This window comes from Etheostoma spectabile, unplaced genomic scaffold (genome assembly GCF_008692095.1).
Source record: "Etheostoma spectabile isolate EspeVRDwgs_2016 unplaced genomic scaffold, UIUC_Espe_1.0 scaffold00003703, whole genome shotgun sequence".
NCBI lineage: Eukaryota > Metazoa > Chordata > Actinopteri > Perciformes > Percidae > Etheostoma > Etheostoma spectabile.
The window spans coordinates 888-16,925 of NW_022603061.1; the positions used below are offsets into that span (position 1 = coordinate 888).

The window sequence follows — 16,038 nt, forward strand, 5'->3', positions numbered from 1 at the left end:
CCTTTATTTAGCAACGCAGCAGTGCATACGATGACTTTACTTTTTACTGTCAGTGAATAGCAGCGAGTGAACGTCACCGTTTTCTTTCAATCTAGTGACAGGGATCATGTCGTTAGTTCGGATAAGTACTGGTACACGTTCTATAGATGGAATAGAAGGCATCCCCGAGTGTTATTTCTAAGTGTTTACCTCTTCCTCCGGTGAAAACGTGTCGCTGTTTGGCCGTGCTTGTGTGTTGGGCGGCGAAGCTGCGGTGGAGAGCGTGGTGTAGGCGAGTAGCATACGGTCGGATAGCTCATACGGCGCACACTCGGGCTACTCTTCATATGTCTTTAAACGTCATAAATGTAATTAATGTCCAGGATCTCCGGGAAAGAAACGATATGCTTGTGTCCGTTTCAAACCCACTGCAGGTTGATTGTGGGCGACAACGCCGTCGTGGTTAGCTTACCGAACTATACTGCCGAAGTTTGTGGCTAGCTACGCAACGTTAGCTTTATCCGCTAGCATCCGTACAGGCTAACTATCAGGGCTGCCAACTCTCACGCATTGGCCGTGAGACACCGCATTTGACTGGTTTCACACGCGCACACGCCACAACCCCGATTTCTCACGCTGAAGTGTCAGCCCGGTCGGTCAAATTTCTGAAAGATGAGTTTATCTATGTTTTACCTGTTGGAGCCACTTGTGATCGACTAGTTGTGCTTTCAGAGACTGTGAGGGCTTCAAGAGTGCTCCCTGTCTGTGGAATTTTCAATTGTCGCAAAATGAGAACATTTTTTTCACGAGCCATCCCGGTGCATTTCCCCGCTTTAGGTATGTGCTCTGAGTATTACAGACCCGTCCGGCGCTTCAGGTATGAGCTCTGAGTATTACAGACCGCCGTCGCTTCGTGTCCACTCTCTCTGTAAAGATGGAGGTGAGCAGCGCGGCAGGCAGTGTAGCAACTTCAGTTCATTGTAGTGGACTCGCTCTGCTGGGGGCAGTGACGCGTTGCATCCATGCGTAGACCTCCGATAAAGAGCAGCGTACGGACACCTCTAAACTCTGTCAAGACCAGAGACCCAAATGGGCCTCTGCGTCTGTCAGACGGTCTGAATGAGATCCACCATATCAGCGGAGGAATGACATGCACAGCAGACTATTTACACCATATACTATATTATACTATATATACTATATTACAACTCTCCAAATCTCGGACAACAGAGATGGGAGAGTTATGTGCACAAGTTGTAAATATGAGCAGAAATCTGGTGAAACACACCTGAGCTATACTAGCCTATATATACTATAATATATATATATATATATATTATATATATATATATATATAATATATATATATATACGATACTGCAACGTTGGGCCACTATTGTGCATCTCTAACCTCTGTGCATCTCTAAATGTAACTGTAATAATTAATTTGATGTTTTTTAAAATGAACAAATAGTCTTTATTTTCACAAAAAAGTAAAACAGTAAGTGGGCCAGAGGATGACAGCCAAACATTACTGAACATTGGCACAAAGTTAAAGGATTAGAATTTATGTAACTCAGAGGTTCTCATTCTTTAGAATTTCAGTGGTCTTAGTTGATCCCTCATCATTAATTTAACTGTGGGTCCCTGGTCCCTACACCAGGGACCCCTGGACCTGTTCACCACAGACCCAAATCTTCTCAGCTGTTGCTGACATATGCTACTGTCTCTTCATGTGGTTCATTATGTTTTGGCACATTGTGTGGGTCAGTTCTTATATTATAAGAAGTTAATAATGTAAATGCTGAATGCCCTAAAACCTGTTGATACTACAACAACACAAAGGTTCTTAACCCTACAGTTTTGCACATATCATGTAAGACTTGATTTCTTTCTCATTTTTTTTGCAAAAAACTCTCCAGAAAGTGCCATTTATGGTTTATTTTTCAAATTTTTTTCCTGGGGGGGCATACCCCCAGACCCCCCTAGGGAGTCCCCCATCCATCCACATATACCAAATCCCAATTTAAACCCTAAAGGATAAAGACCAAAAGAAATTGCTTTGTACGCGGCAAAATATGGGTTGCCCCCCCCCAAATCTCACTCCAAGGTTTTTGGAAAAGTTGCAGCCCTGTATAGCCAGTTAGCTTTGTGTGTAACGTAACAAAACCCCCCCCCATCTCGTAGGAGCGATGCTTACTATTCCATTCAATACAATTATGGTACAAAAGGCGCACTAATGCCACATGTATGATGTTGACAACATGGACGCATAAATAGGCAACGCCAAAGGCAGTCGTATATTTACCTAGCAGGCTAGGCTAACGCTGTTGTGCTAACATCCGGCGGCGTAGCGTTAGCTAGCTATAAACTTGTGAAAAGCCGAACAACATCCCCCGTCTAAGCTGTGTTTCACTTTCAGATCTTTGAGTTCTTGGTTACGTCCGTCTTTGAAAAATCTGCCGCCTAACACGGACAAATTGTACCCACCTTCCTACCGAGCTAGCTAACCTATAGCTAGCTAGCTCGCTCGCTAGCTATACCGGTATGCTAGCTATAGCTGTCTATCTTTTTCTCTCTCTAAATAGATCTATCAATACTGTCTGTCTATATGTCTAGCTATATATATAGGCTATCTATGTATATGTATGTAGCAGGCGCTGCCAACTCTCACGCATTGGCCGTGAGACACACGCATTTGACCGGTTTCACACGCTCACACGCCACACCCCCGATTTCTCACGCTGAAGTGTCGGTCAAATTAATGAATGATGAGTTTTTAACTATAGATCTGGCTGTTGAGCCACTCGTGATCGACTAGTTGAGCTTTCAGAGACTGTGAGGGGGTTCAAGAGCGCTCCCTGTCTGTAGTTTCGAATTGTCGCAAACTGAGAACATTTTTGCACGAGCCATCCCAGGTGCATTTCCCGGCTTCAGGTATGAGCTCTGAGTATCACAGACCCGTCCGGCGCTTCAGGTATGAGCTCTGAGTATCACAGACCCGTCCGGCGCTTCAGGTAGGAGCTCTGAGTATCACAGACCCGTCCGTCGCTTCGTGTCCACTCTCTCTGTAACAATAGAGGTGAGCAGCACGGCTGGTAGCGTAGCAACTTCAGTTCATGTTAGTGGACCCGCTCTGGGGGGCAGTGACAAGTTGCATCCGTCTAGTCCTCCGATAACGAGCAGCGTACGGCCGCCTCTAAACTTTGTCAGAGACCAGAGACCCTAATGGGCCTCTGTCTGTGCGACGGTCTGAGTGAGATCCACCATATCAGCGGAGCAATGACATGCACAGCAGACTATATTACACTATATACTATATATACTATATATACTATATAACAACTCTCCACATCTCGGACACAGATGGGAGGAGTTATATTTTGAATGTGCATAAAAATGTAAACAAGAGCAGAAATCTGATGAAACACATCTGAGCTATACTAAACTATATATACGATACTATATATAGCCTACTATACTGCAACTTTGGGCCACTATGGTGCTTCTCTAACCTCGGTGCATCTCTAAATGTAACTGTAAATAATTAATTTGATGTTTTATAAAATGAACAAATAGTCTTTATTTTCCCAAAAAGTAAATCCAGTAAGGGGGGCACAGAGGATGAGGGCCAAACATTACTGAGCCTTTGCACAAAGGTTAAAGGATTAGAATTTATGCAAAACAGAGGTTCTCATTCTTTAGAATTCAATGGTCTTAGTTGATCCCTCAACATTAATTTAACTTTGGGTCCCTGGTCCCTACACCAGGGACCCCTGGACCTGTTCCCCCAGACCCAAATCTTCTCAGCTGTTGCTGACATATGCTCCTGTCTCTTCATGTTGTTCATTATGTTTGGCACATTGTCTGGGTCAGTTCTTATATCTAATAAGATTAATAATGTATATAATGTTCATGCTGAATGCCCTAATACCTGTTGATACTACAACAATGCAAAGGCTCTTAACCCTACAGTTTTGCACATATCATGTAAGACTTGATTTCTCCATTTTTTTTGCACAAAACTCTCCAGAAAGTGCCATTTAATGTTTATTTTTCAAATTTTTTTCCTGGGGGGGCATACCCCAGACCCCCCTAGGGAGAGCCCCATCCCCCCACATATAACAAATCCCAATTTAAACCCTAAAGTATAATGATGCTGAAAGATCCAAAGAATTGCTTTGTACGAGGCAAAATATGGGTTGCCCCCCCAAATCTCACTCCAAGGTTTTGGGAAAAGTTGGCAGCCCTGATGTAGTATCTATAATCTGTTGCTGAACACTCTTTCTTTCACTGTTGTCTTCTATCTCTCGTAACTCTCAATGGTCTCTCTAAACTGGCTGGCCTATCGTCTCCCTTGCGTGACGTCATGCAATGCATTGTGGGAGAAAAGCAAACCACTAAAATATGACCTACTTTTTCATGTTATTTTATGTTTTCTGATACTTTTCAATATCATATACAGTGGATAACTGTTTGAATGTTTATTACCAACAATCAATAAGTGCAAATTCGTTGGAAAATTAAACCTGCAACATGGGCTTTAACTCTGTGACCGGTTTGAGTGCACCATCCGGGTATTTTAAGTGCACTGCATTTGACCGCACTTCGACAATGTGAACGCACTATGTACTCAAATAGTTAGTATTTAGTACAGAAGTGCGCGATTTGAGACACAGCCCATGAGTCTCCACTGCTCTCTCTCTCTCAGATGCGGGCCTCCGGTTCTTTGTTGTTGCTGCATGCAAACTCAACTTTTACCCAAAGACGTTACCAATTGTTGCATAAAATAAAAAAAAAGTTCTTTTGCCTATCAGGCTGCTCAGACTGCGGTTGACACATCGCTGCATACTAGTTGGGTCATTCACGTTGCTGTGGATGTGAGAAAAAACCTCTGTTACTTTATATATCTTATAAACACCTAACCACAGGCAAACAATGAGCTGTGTTTGAGTTGTCGGAATATAAAGTTTCCTCTTAACCCCAGAACTGTTTTCACAGTTAACAGGCCTCATGATCTTCACCTCGGTCGTGTTCACACTACACTGCGCTGTCTCTTCCTGTCAAACAAGTGCTGGGAACCTCGCTCCCTCCATCTAGCTCTCAGTGTAAGAGACAGTCTCCTCCTCCATCACACACCAATCCTCATCTTTTCTCTCAGATTAAGGTCACAAACACACTGTGTAAGACACTTTGGCTGGAGAATGGAATTAACGAGTGGACAATTTGCATGAATATAATAGAATGTTTATTACAAAATGAGATTTGTTTTTACAGTGACAGTACTGAGGACCTCCAATATAAAGAATATAATGAAAAAAAATGCCTGCAGGTAGCAAGGTTTCGTGTCTAACAGCAACAACAGCATTGCCACATCTTGGCACGCAACTGATTGTAGAATTAGAGATAATCGTTTGCTCTTTTTTCTCTTTTTAAATCAGAATTGCATGCAGCCGATTACCAAGCCTCATTGAAATGGTGAATTTATGCTGATTGTAATACTATAATAACAATACGTTTTATAAGTAACGTTTGTACTGCACCTTTCTTTTTTAAATGTCCTATTTATTGGTATTATAGAAAGCAAAAATTCCATTCAAATTCTATATAATATTACAGAAATAGTTTTACAAAACATTTACTTACACAGACACAAACACAATAAGTCCTGTATGGTAGATAATCAGATTAGAAAATAATAATCAGAGTACAAACCTGCTCTAAATACTTATTGACAACACACCTCAGGTAGTTATCAGAGCTAAGAGTTAAGGTAGGAGCCACGGGGCTGTGCATTGCCAAGTTCTATAAAACGTTTCAACGGAACCACACGATGTATATCTGAGTATCCCAGTTTTAGGTGCTGCATGACGTCTTTGATCAACATGCTGGAAGTGGGAGGAGGTGGTGTCTGTTTCCAGATTAATAGAATTAACATGGGCGCTAGAAGGGTTCTGAATTTTGCTACAGAGTACTCCAAATACAGCCAACACCGGGTCACGTAATATTATAGCACCTTTCTTACAAGTAATGCAGCAAGCAGTACTCTCCAATGAGGTGCATGGCATCAACAGAAACAGCCTCCCTGCGTCTTATGCTGCTTTGTACTATCTGAGGGGAAGTGAACAAGGGGAAGTGGAACTACCGTGAAACACAGTGTCAGAGTGTAACAGAAACAAGTAGTGAAGGAAAAGAAGAAAGAGTAATTCATATTTCAGTCAAATGTAATACTAGATTGCTGCTGTATCTCTTGAATTGTATTCCCTATACCAGAATAGACACACTGCTATTTACAAAATCTTCTCTCCATGTTGATGTGCACTAATTACATCTTTAAAAGAGATTCAAATTCAAACTGGGCACTAGGAAGAAGGTTGCATTTTTGTCCTTATTTGACAGTGATGGTCAGTCCTCCTGTCCACCATCTGCAGATTAATATGATAAAGCATCAGTTTTAGTCGGAACCGCTTATCTGGTGTAATCCTGGGTCTATCTAGTAGAAGCATACACAACATTGGGCTCAACTTCTCTTGTTCTTCTTGTTTTTGGACGGAAAGCCACAGCTGCGTAGTTCACCTCTTCAGGTGCCCGGTTCTGTCATAAAGAATATTCACACTCACTTATCTTGAATAAAATAATGACTTGACACGTTTTAAAATGATAAAACAAAGAAGTAAATGATAAAAGTTGATTTACCTCAGGCTGTTGTGGATTCTGTTCTTCATTGGCAGCTGAATGAAAGAGACCAACATCCAATCAGGTCACTGACAATCATTATTCATCATTACTCTGCTCTTATTCTGATTGGGCAAACATTTTTCTTTCAACGTTTTCACACAATTTTAGAGAAGTAGTGAAGAAAAGAAAATAGAACACAAGATAGAAAGAGTAACTTTCAGGAAGTACCTTTCTGAAGTTTCCTGATTATAACAACCAGACCGATGATGATCATGAAGAGGAGAACGGTCAGAGCGCCCAGGACCAAACTCATCAGGTTTACTGTTCCATCAGACTCTGATGAAAGAGAATAGAATAACTCTTTTTCCATTTACTGGCTCAGGAACTTTAAGAACATTAAATCTTTTATGTTGAATCTTACTTTCAGACTTCCTGTCGTCATCATCACGAGATTTATCGTTACCTTTTAACAAAATAAAAGATACATTTACTTTTGATTATACTTTGAAATATGGACCACTCTCTTTTTGGAATCTTTTCAAATAGCCACAGGTGTTCTTTTTGGGCAATTAATGAGAATCATTGCTGCCATTTAACTTAATCAAGATGTTAATGTCCGATTTTACCTTAAATGGTATCAGTCTCTTGTTTTAAAATGATGAAATGTGCTCTTTATCTGATAATTATGATATTAGCATATTTAAAAAGAAGAATACAGAACACAGGATTTTTATAATCTTACCTTTAACATTGAAGTGTATTGTGCTGGAATTAAAACGTCCTCCGATGTAAAATCCACATAAATACAGTCCAGAGTCAAATACATCCACTCGTTTGATTTGGAGAAAGAGAGTGGAGATGTTGCTACTCATGTGGAATTTTCCATCTTGATTTCCAACCCTGTATAAAGGATTGCCTGCAGAGCTGGTCATGGTGGAGATCCAGCTGGCCTTGGTTCTGTTGACCACTCTCAACCAGAATGTTGGAGCGTCTTTGCTGGACATGTTGGAGCATGTGAGTGTGACTTCTCCACCCGGCCGACCCTCCACAGTCTCAGTGAGAGACTCAGAACCTGAGACAGAGATCCAGCCTGAAACAAACAGCAGAGACAGAAAGAGACTTACTTGTTTTAGGGAGGTAAACACTTCTTATTAAATATAATAATAACAATAAGCTTTAAAACTGGAAGTTACCAAGTTGAGAGAAAAGTATTGTCAGCACTTACTGATGCTGCAGAGAATTAAAGCTGTTATCAGGCTCCGGTTCATCGTGGTGCGTATGATCACAGCTCTGTGATGTCTGACTGTGCTCCAGGAAGGCTGCTCTCAACTTAAGAGGTGGAGTCTTTGACAACAAAGGATCGCCTCAACGGATACAAGACCAAGTTATTCTTGAGGTCATTTCCTATTAAGTTGCCAAAGTAACGTTCAAACCAATTGGAACAAATTACAACAGATACATTTAGGACTTTATGGAAGACGGTCGAAAAAAATCCACTAATCCAAAATAGGATTCACATAACCTTGGTAGATCTCGACCATACAGAGACTAAAGAAGAGGGAAGTGGGAAAAAGTTAAACACTTATTCACACTTTTAAAACGTCATGATCAACTGTTGCTCTTTGGGGACATGCAGGCCTTTGCTGTGTGAGGCGAGGTGACGATACTGATATAATATTTGTATATTATTTGAAACTACAAATAACATGTGTGTTACAGTGTTATACACATGCTACGATGTCAAAATGTTGTACGTATACTCTTATATCTTTATGAGAGATAAGAATTAAAGCACTATGAAAAAAGAAGATTGCACATTGTTTGTCCTTTCTGATAAAGGGACGGACACTCCTCCTGTCCACACTCTGCAGATTAATATAAAGTACATAGCTGAGCTCTCAACTTAAGAGGGGGAGTCTTTTGTTCTTGCTGATCTAGCTGTTCTCAACAGATACGAGACCAAGTTATTCTTAAGGTCATTTCCTATTTAGTTGCCAGAGTAACATTCACACCAACTGAAACAATTTACAACAGATATCTACATCGAGGGCTTTATGGAAGACGGTCGAAACAAATCCACTAATGCAGGCCTGGTGAACTTCCATTGGAGGTTTTTTGTTGAATTTGTTTTTTGGGTTTGTGTGCTTTTTTTTGGGCATTGTTTCTGTATTTAGTTGTGTTGTGTGTATTTGCATCGCGTTTACTAAATGCTGTGCATCTTTGTCAAATTAATGAAGATGGTTTCTTAATTTGCTTGTATTTTGTCTATTTGATGGGGGTTTCATTAAGTTGCATTGCGTTGGCCCCTGTCGGCCACCATACGTCCAACCCTACAACTGCAGCGGTTGATCAGTGACAAGTACCATCATTCATTAGGCTCGTTCGAGATGAGCCAGGTCTGCGCAGAATCGATCACCGGCGATCGGCGCCCGTTGCATGCCGGTTAGATTTGTGTCCGACTTGATCCCGACTTGCTCTGACGTCATGCACACGTGGGCAACGGAAATCTCACGAGAGCAAGGCGGACGCAGTTCTGAGACGCAGGCGGCGCAGTTGCTTTTCACCGACTGCAAGAGCCAGGCGGACCCAGAGCATGCTGGGAAACACTGGCTTCTCAGCCTATTTAACACCTGATTGGTTTACAACATGATGACGTTTTATATAAACTTTTTATCGTTTTTGAATCGGAGCGATTTTAATTGCTATTTGTCTGATTTAAAGACTTATTCTGTCCAGAACACATGTTCTGTCTCTACAGCACTGGTCACTGGTTCCACTTATTATTCCACTTATTTAGTATTATTCATAATTCCCATTCTCACATCTCACTTATTTTTTTATTTATTCATCATTCTCATTTCCTAGTACATAACTGTTCATATGTTCATATTGTAATATAATAACTTAATACTATTTATCCCAGTACCCTTTGCACTATGCTCCACATTTAAATAATTTTATTGATCTCTTCATTGCACTCATGACTACTTTCTCAGTAGAAGATTGTTAAATTGTTTGATGCATGCATTAGAATGATTCACTCAGTAATAATTTTAAGCAGAGTAAAGCTTTTATGTCTGGCTGTCCAACTGTCACACTGCTTCAGACACCTGTTAAGAGACACAGAGGCACTATGTGAAGATATGGCGGGGCCTGTGAGTTTAAAGAAAAGGGAAGTGGTGAAAAAACACTTATTCACAGCTAACACTTTTAAAACGTCACAGTCAACTATTTCCATTTTGGGAATATGAAGGCCTTAGTATTTATTAATATTACGAATTACATTTAACACACTGTTATACACATGATTCCGAATTGACTTGCTTATACTGATGTGTGATGTCTAACTCACTCCCTCCTTCCTTAATCTAACTCAGAAGTCAGCAACCTTGGTAATATGAAGTGCCATTTTAAAATAATGTTGTTAATCATTGTGCCATATCAACATTAAGCCTGCCATCATCTGTCCAGCCCACAAAAGCAGTGTTATATAATTCCCTGTCGCACCGCATTCTGTAAAGAAGACACTAGCCAATCAGAGGCAGAGTAGGACGGGTCTTTGCTGTATGCGGATGGTGAAAAAAAGTAAAAAAAGTCTCTTTCCTGCTGTGAAAAAGGTAATTTTGCAAGTAGATTGGAAAATTTCAAAAAAATTCTCCATGACACACCTTGGCACACTAGAAATGCCTGGTACCTAGTGCCAACCTTACACCAAACGACTTTTCAACTTTTTCCTTGTTTGGTGTAAGGTGATCATCAAACTAAGTCTGAGGCGTTTCTTTTTTCACATCTTGACATTCCAACATAATCAAACGTGTTTGATGGCATCGTAAGTCTTGGTAGTGAAATTAAATCCCATGAACATTGTCAACAACCATGGGTGCGCACCCTCCAACACCAAACAGGAAGCAGCTAACAACTAGAGTCGGTGTTAGTTATGGTTGCTATGGCGCAGCGCTAAGCTAAACGCTAAAGACAGAAAACAAACAAATCCAACATTAGTTGTAGTTTTGCAACGTGTGAACCAGCAAGATCACCAGTCTTTACATACTATGACACGTCTTTAACGTTAGATGTGAGATGATTGTTTTGAGATGGTGTCAGACTTTAATCTTTTCAAAGTCTTCTATTGCGTGGTAAGCCGTAAGGGTGACCCCTGATCTTACAATGGTCTGGACAGTCACCACAGTCAGATAAGACTCGCAATGCAGAGTAAGAGAGAGGAAGAAGAGATTGAAAGCCCTTTAAAAAAACATCATGTTTTTTTTATTTCATTTGACATTTCTTTCAATAAGAAAGGGTACTCCTCCCCATTCACCCACAAAAGAAGACAGCAGGAGATGAATATGATAAAGCATCAGTTCCCCTTTGAGTCTATCTGCGGACAGCATAAACAACATGAGTCTCCACTTCTCTCTCTGATGCAGGCCTCCTGTTCCTTATTGTTGCTGCATACAAACTCAGCGCTGCATCTTTCAGGCCAGAGTCCAGATTCTGGAACGAGTCAGAACAGCTAGTTAGTAAGAACAACTAAATCATGCCTCAGCTACCTTTAAAACGTATAATAGGAAATGATAAAAGTTGATGTACCTCAGGCTGTTGTGGATTCTGTTCTTCGTGGCAGCTGAATGAAAGAGACCAAACATCCAATCAGGTCACTGACAATATTATTCATCATTACTCTGCTCTTATTCTGATTGGGCAAACATTTTTCTTACATATTCAGACAATTTTAAAGAAGAAATAAATATAAAACACAAGAGGGAGTAACTTTTAGGAAGTACCTTTCTGAAGCTTCCAGATTATAACAACCAGACCGATGATGATCATGAAGAGGAGACCAGTCAGAGCGCCCAGGACCAAACTCATCAGCGTTACTGTTCCATCACACTCTGATCAAAGAGACTACAATTACTCTGTTTTCCATTTACTGGCTCAGGAACTTTAAGAACATTAAATCTTTTATGTTGAATCTTACTTTCAGACTTCCTGTCGTCATCATCATGAGATTTATCGCTACCTTTTAACAAAATAAAAGATACATTTACTTTTGATTATACTTTGAAATATTGGACCACTCTCTTTTTTGGAATCTTTTCAAATAGCCACAGTTGTTATTTTTGGGCAATTAATGAGAATCATTGTTGCCTTTTAAGTTAATCAAGATGTTAATGTCTGATTTTATCTTAAATGGCATCAGTCTCATGTTTTAAAATGATGAAATTTGCTCTTTATCTGATAATTATGATATTAGCATATGTAAAAAGAAGAACACAGGATTTTTAATCTTACCTTTAACATTGAAGTGTATTGTGCTGAATTAAACGTCCTCCGATGTAAAATCCACATAAATACAGTCCAGAGTCAAATACATCCACTCGTTTGATTTGGAGAAAGAGAGTGGAGATGTTGGTACTCATGTGGAATTTTCCATCTTGATTTCCAACCCTGTACAAAGGAGTGCCTGCAGAGCTGGCCATGGAGGAGATCCAGCTGGCCTTGGTTCTGTTGACCACTCTCAACCAGAATGTTGGAGCCTCTCTGCTGGACTGTTGGAGCATGTGAGTGTGACTTCTCCACCCGGCCGACCCTCCACAGTCTCAGTGAGAGACTCAGAACCTGAGACAGAGATCCAGCCTGAAACAAACAGCAGAGACAGAAAAGAGACTTACTTGTTTTAGGGAGGTAACACTTCTTAAAAATATAATAATAAATAAGCTTTAATACTGGAAGTCATCAAGTTGAGAGAAAAGTATTGTCAGTACTTACTGAGCTGCAAGAGCTGTTATCAGGCTCCGGTTCATCGTGGTGCGTATGATCACAGCTCTGTGATGTCTGACTGTGCTCCAGGAAGGCTGCTCTCAACTTAAGAGGTGGAGTCTTTGACAACAAAGGATCGCCTCACACAGATACAGGACCAAGTTTATTCTTGAGGTCATTTCCTATAAGTTGCCAAAGTAACGTTCAAACCAATTGGAACAATTACAACAGATACATTTAGGACTTTATGGAAGACGGTCGGAAAAAAATCCACTAATCCAAATAAGATTCACATAACCTTGGTAGATCTCGACCATACAGAGACTAAAGAAGAGGAAGTGGGGAAAAGTTAAACACTTATTCACACTTTTAAACGTCATGATCAACTGTTGCTCTTTGGGGACATGCAGGCCTTTGCTGTGTGAGGCGAGGTGACGATACTGATATAATATTTGTATATTATTTGAAACTACAAATAACATGTGTGTTACAGTGTTATACACATGCTACAATGTCAAATGTTGTACGTATCTTCTTATATCTTTAAAAGAAATAAGAATTAAAGCACTATGAAATTTTGAAAAAGATTTCACATTGTTTGTCCTTTCTGATAAAGGGACGGACACTCCTCCTGTCCACACTCTGCAGATTTATAAAGTACATAGCTGAGCTCTCAACTTAAGAGGGGAGTCTTTGTGTTCTTGCTGATCTAGCTGTTCTCAACAGATACGAGACCAAGTTATTCTTAAGGTCATTTCCTATTAGTTGCCAGAGTAACATTCACACCAACTGAAACAATTTACACAGATATCTACATCGAGGGCTTTATGGAAGACGGTCAAAACAATCCACTAATGCAGGCCTGGTGAACTTCCATTGGAGGTTTTTGTTAATTTGTTTTTTGGGGTTTGTGTGCTTTTTTTTGTTGCATTTTTGTATTGGTTGTTTGTATTGGCGTGTATTGCTGGCGTTTGCTAAATGCTGTGCATCTTTGTCAAATTAATGAAGATGGTTTCTTAATTTGCTTGTATTTTGTCTATTTGATGGGAGTTGAAGTTGCATTGCGTTGGCCCCTGTCGGCCACCATACATCCAACCCTACAACTGCAGCGTTTGATCAGTGACAAGTACCATCATTCATGGGAACCAAATATTATGCTTCACAAAGCATGCTGGGATAACTGGAGACATGGACCAAGATGGCGGAGCAACAGGAAATAGAAGCCCCAGAATTGCTGCTTGGAGGAAGGTAGCAGCTGTTGTTGGGGATCTTGTGGGTGAAAAAAGTTGCAGAATAGAGCCAATAAGAGCTAGAATGTACTCTGTGTGTCTGTGTGTGTTTTGTCTAGGACTTGCATGGATGACTCAGTGGGCGGACCCCGATTCATTCACTGTGTAGCTTTGATTGCCAAAATGCAGCTTCATTGTCTTTTTTCTTTTAAGATGCACACATTAAATGCTTTCACATCTGGTTGTGCATGTGAGTTTGTAGTCTGAAATCAGATGTTGAAACAGTGTCAGATGGGGTTGATAAATACTGTAAACTCATCAGGTAGCATCATTCTTGATCTTAAAACTTTTGATGTGTGTGGTTACATGTGAACACCAGTCTTCCTGTGGTTGAGACTTTACTGTTGCTATTTGTTGCTTGCTGGTTAGCGTCTTTCCAAAACATGTAGCCGCAGATTGTCTTTTTTCTCTACAGGACAGAATCTAGGCCGGTGGTTTATTTATATTTTTAGACACAGTATCAACTTTAAAAGCGTGCTAAGACACCACTGCTGTCTCTTCCTGTCAAACATGTGATGTGTACCTCACTCACTACTCCACTCTGTCACAATGGACAAAGTGACATGAAGACTTTGAAAGGAAAGATAAATAACAGGAAAGACATTTGGCATAAATACTGGAACATTATCACAAAATTACATTGGTTCTGGTGACAAGGGAGATAGTAACACTCCAAACATTGTTTCACCATGATACAACATAGAAGTGGCCCTGATTCAGGACTGGCATAAAGACATGAAGTGAAGTGGCTGTAAAGTCTCCAAAGTGACCAAGGTTGTCGCTACCCAATGTGAGTCAAGTGCAGATTTGAGTCGTTTATTCATCACTTTGCGACAAGTAGCCTACAAGATGCTAACAAGAGACTTCTGTAATGTCAATATAGTAAAAATGGACCTACATAACAAGGTGTGTCCACTGCTGGCTACAAGTTAGCAATCAAACACAACAAAGGCTGTCAGTTGAATGGAGTGTTTGAAATGATTTCCATCCTATGTTGTTTTTAATGAGACAAGTTTATCATTTTATGGATTTCACAAATTTCAGTATGACACGTTTATATCATTTATATCTGAGCATGTGCAACTCACAGCTCTACTCTCATCAAGTAGTTACAGAGGTTTCTGCCATTAAACGCTTCACAAACTCCAAGATGGCACTGGATTTCTTCCTCCTTCACCAACTGGAGTGCTGCTCAGCAACTCTGTGCTCAATGCTGCCACTACTGGCTACTGCAGCCATTTATAACTGATCAAACCAGTGGTCTCATTTGCATATCTTCCAAGAAGAAAACCCCTGTCGCTCATAGCACCCACCCTACCATCCAGTGAGTTTCTTCACTGACTCAGCTGTTTGGGAATCACCTAATAGAGGGTGTATGAGTATGTTGTCCACATACCAGTGGGAGGCTCCTAGCTCTCAGTGTAATGACACTGTCATCTGGCTGTGCAGGTATGAGGCTGCACGAGCCAGATTATATGCACACAGAGTGCAGATGTATGAAGGTAGAAGAGTAAAATGAGGGTGTAAACTGGACAGCTTTTGTGTGAAAAGTAGTACAGCTTTTGATGCTTTTTGGTTTTATTGCAGAGAGCGGAAGGCCAGTCTTCTTGTGGCTTTCGCTTTAGTCGATACACAAAGTGTTGAAACCACAGTGGAAAATAACGAGGTGGGGGCACAACGCTTGTTGTTACCCATAGTGTTTGTGCATGCAAACACAGCCAGGTCAGGAAGCTACCCCTTTGTATTTCTCATGTACACATTCACTATGTCAGCATACTGTACAATAGAGACAATTAAAAAAAATTAAAAGTCAGTATATCCAAACAGAGAATCAACACAGTGTACCTCCCTGCAGACTGTCTTTATAAGGACATTTGACAGAGATCAGTTTCCTTCACTGGCTCCTCCTCCACCAAACCTCAAATGTTTTTTTTGTTTTATTTAAATCTTCGAATCAGATTACAATCAAGAAGAATGAAAAGATAATTTCAAAAAGACAGAGATTGAGAGACGTGTGTGAGAATTGAATCCAAACAGGTGGAATAAAGTCACATATTTACTTTAATATTTATTTTCTTTCTACAAAATTAGATTTAAAAAAAAAGATCTTAATGCCCCTATGCTTACTTAATACACATGGGTATTTACTGCAGCAGAGCTGTTAGCACAGATTTACAAATACAAAGAGAGGATCAGTTAGGATCATCACTATTCATTCATTAATATAATTATTATCTACACCTCCAATCTGTACAAATACAAAAGCTGACATGATTGTGTTTCTTTTTATACTTTGCTAGCGTTGCCTTGTCCCTTTGATGTCAGGTGTGCT

The 16,038-nt window shown here is 40.3% G+C and overlaps 1 protein-coding gene and 1 long non-coding RNA gene across 3 annotated transcripts; both read right to left on the reverse strand.

Moving 5' to 3' along the window:
* Nucleotides 1-5,585: 5,585 nt before the first annotated feature.
* On the reverse strand, nucleotides 5,586-8,135 carry LOC116676747 (uncharacterized). 2 transcript variants are annotated; one of them, XM_032507654.1, is made up of 6 exons: nucleotides 7,883-8,135; nucleotides 7,400-7,747; nucleotides 7,079-7,120; nucleotides 6,886-6,993; nucleotides 6,676-6,710; nucleotides 5,586-6,573 (listed from the first exon to the last, which is right to left on the reverse strand). In XM_032507654.1, exons 1-6 carry the CDS (start codon nucleotides 7,923-7,925, stop codon nucleotides 6,469-6,471), a joined length of 681 nt encoding a protein of 226 aa, XP_032363545.1. In that variant the 5' UTR covers nucleotides 7,926-8,135; the 3' UTR covers nucleotides 5,586-6,468. The 2 variants fall into 2 exon arrangements, with proteins under 2 accessions (XP_032363545.1, XP_032363546.1); XM_032507655.1 differs by lacking the exon at nucleotides 7,079-7,120.
* Nucleotides 8,136-11,462: 3,327 nt separating this feature from the next.
* Nucleotides 11,463-12,200, reverse strand: LOC116676750 (uncharacterized). Its single transcript, XR_004328823.1, has 3 exons — nucleotides 11,950-12,200; nucleotides 11,636-11,677; nucleotides 11,463-11,549 (listed from the first exon to the last, which is right to left on the reverse strand). It is a non-coding gene; the product is annotated as an uncharacterized LOC116676750 (long non-coding RNA).
* Nucleotides 12,201-16,038: the final 3,838 nt, after the last annotated feature.

Bases quoted from the DNA above. Each gene is read 5' to 3' on its own strand.
- LOC116676747 (XM_032507654.1), bottom strand. From the start codon at position 7,925: ATGAACCGGAGCCTGATAACAGCTTTAATTCTCTGCAGCATCA. The intron at 7,748-7,882 runs GTAAGTGCTGAC...TGTTTGTTTCAG, and splicing joins TTTAATTCTCTGCAGCATCA to GCTGGATCTCTGTCTCAGGT. The intron at 7,121-7,399 runs GTAAGATTATAA...TTTTGTTAAAAG, and splicing joins AATACACTTCAATGTTAAAG to GTAACGATAAATCTCGTGAT.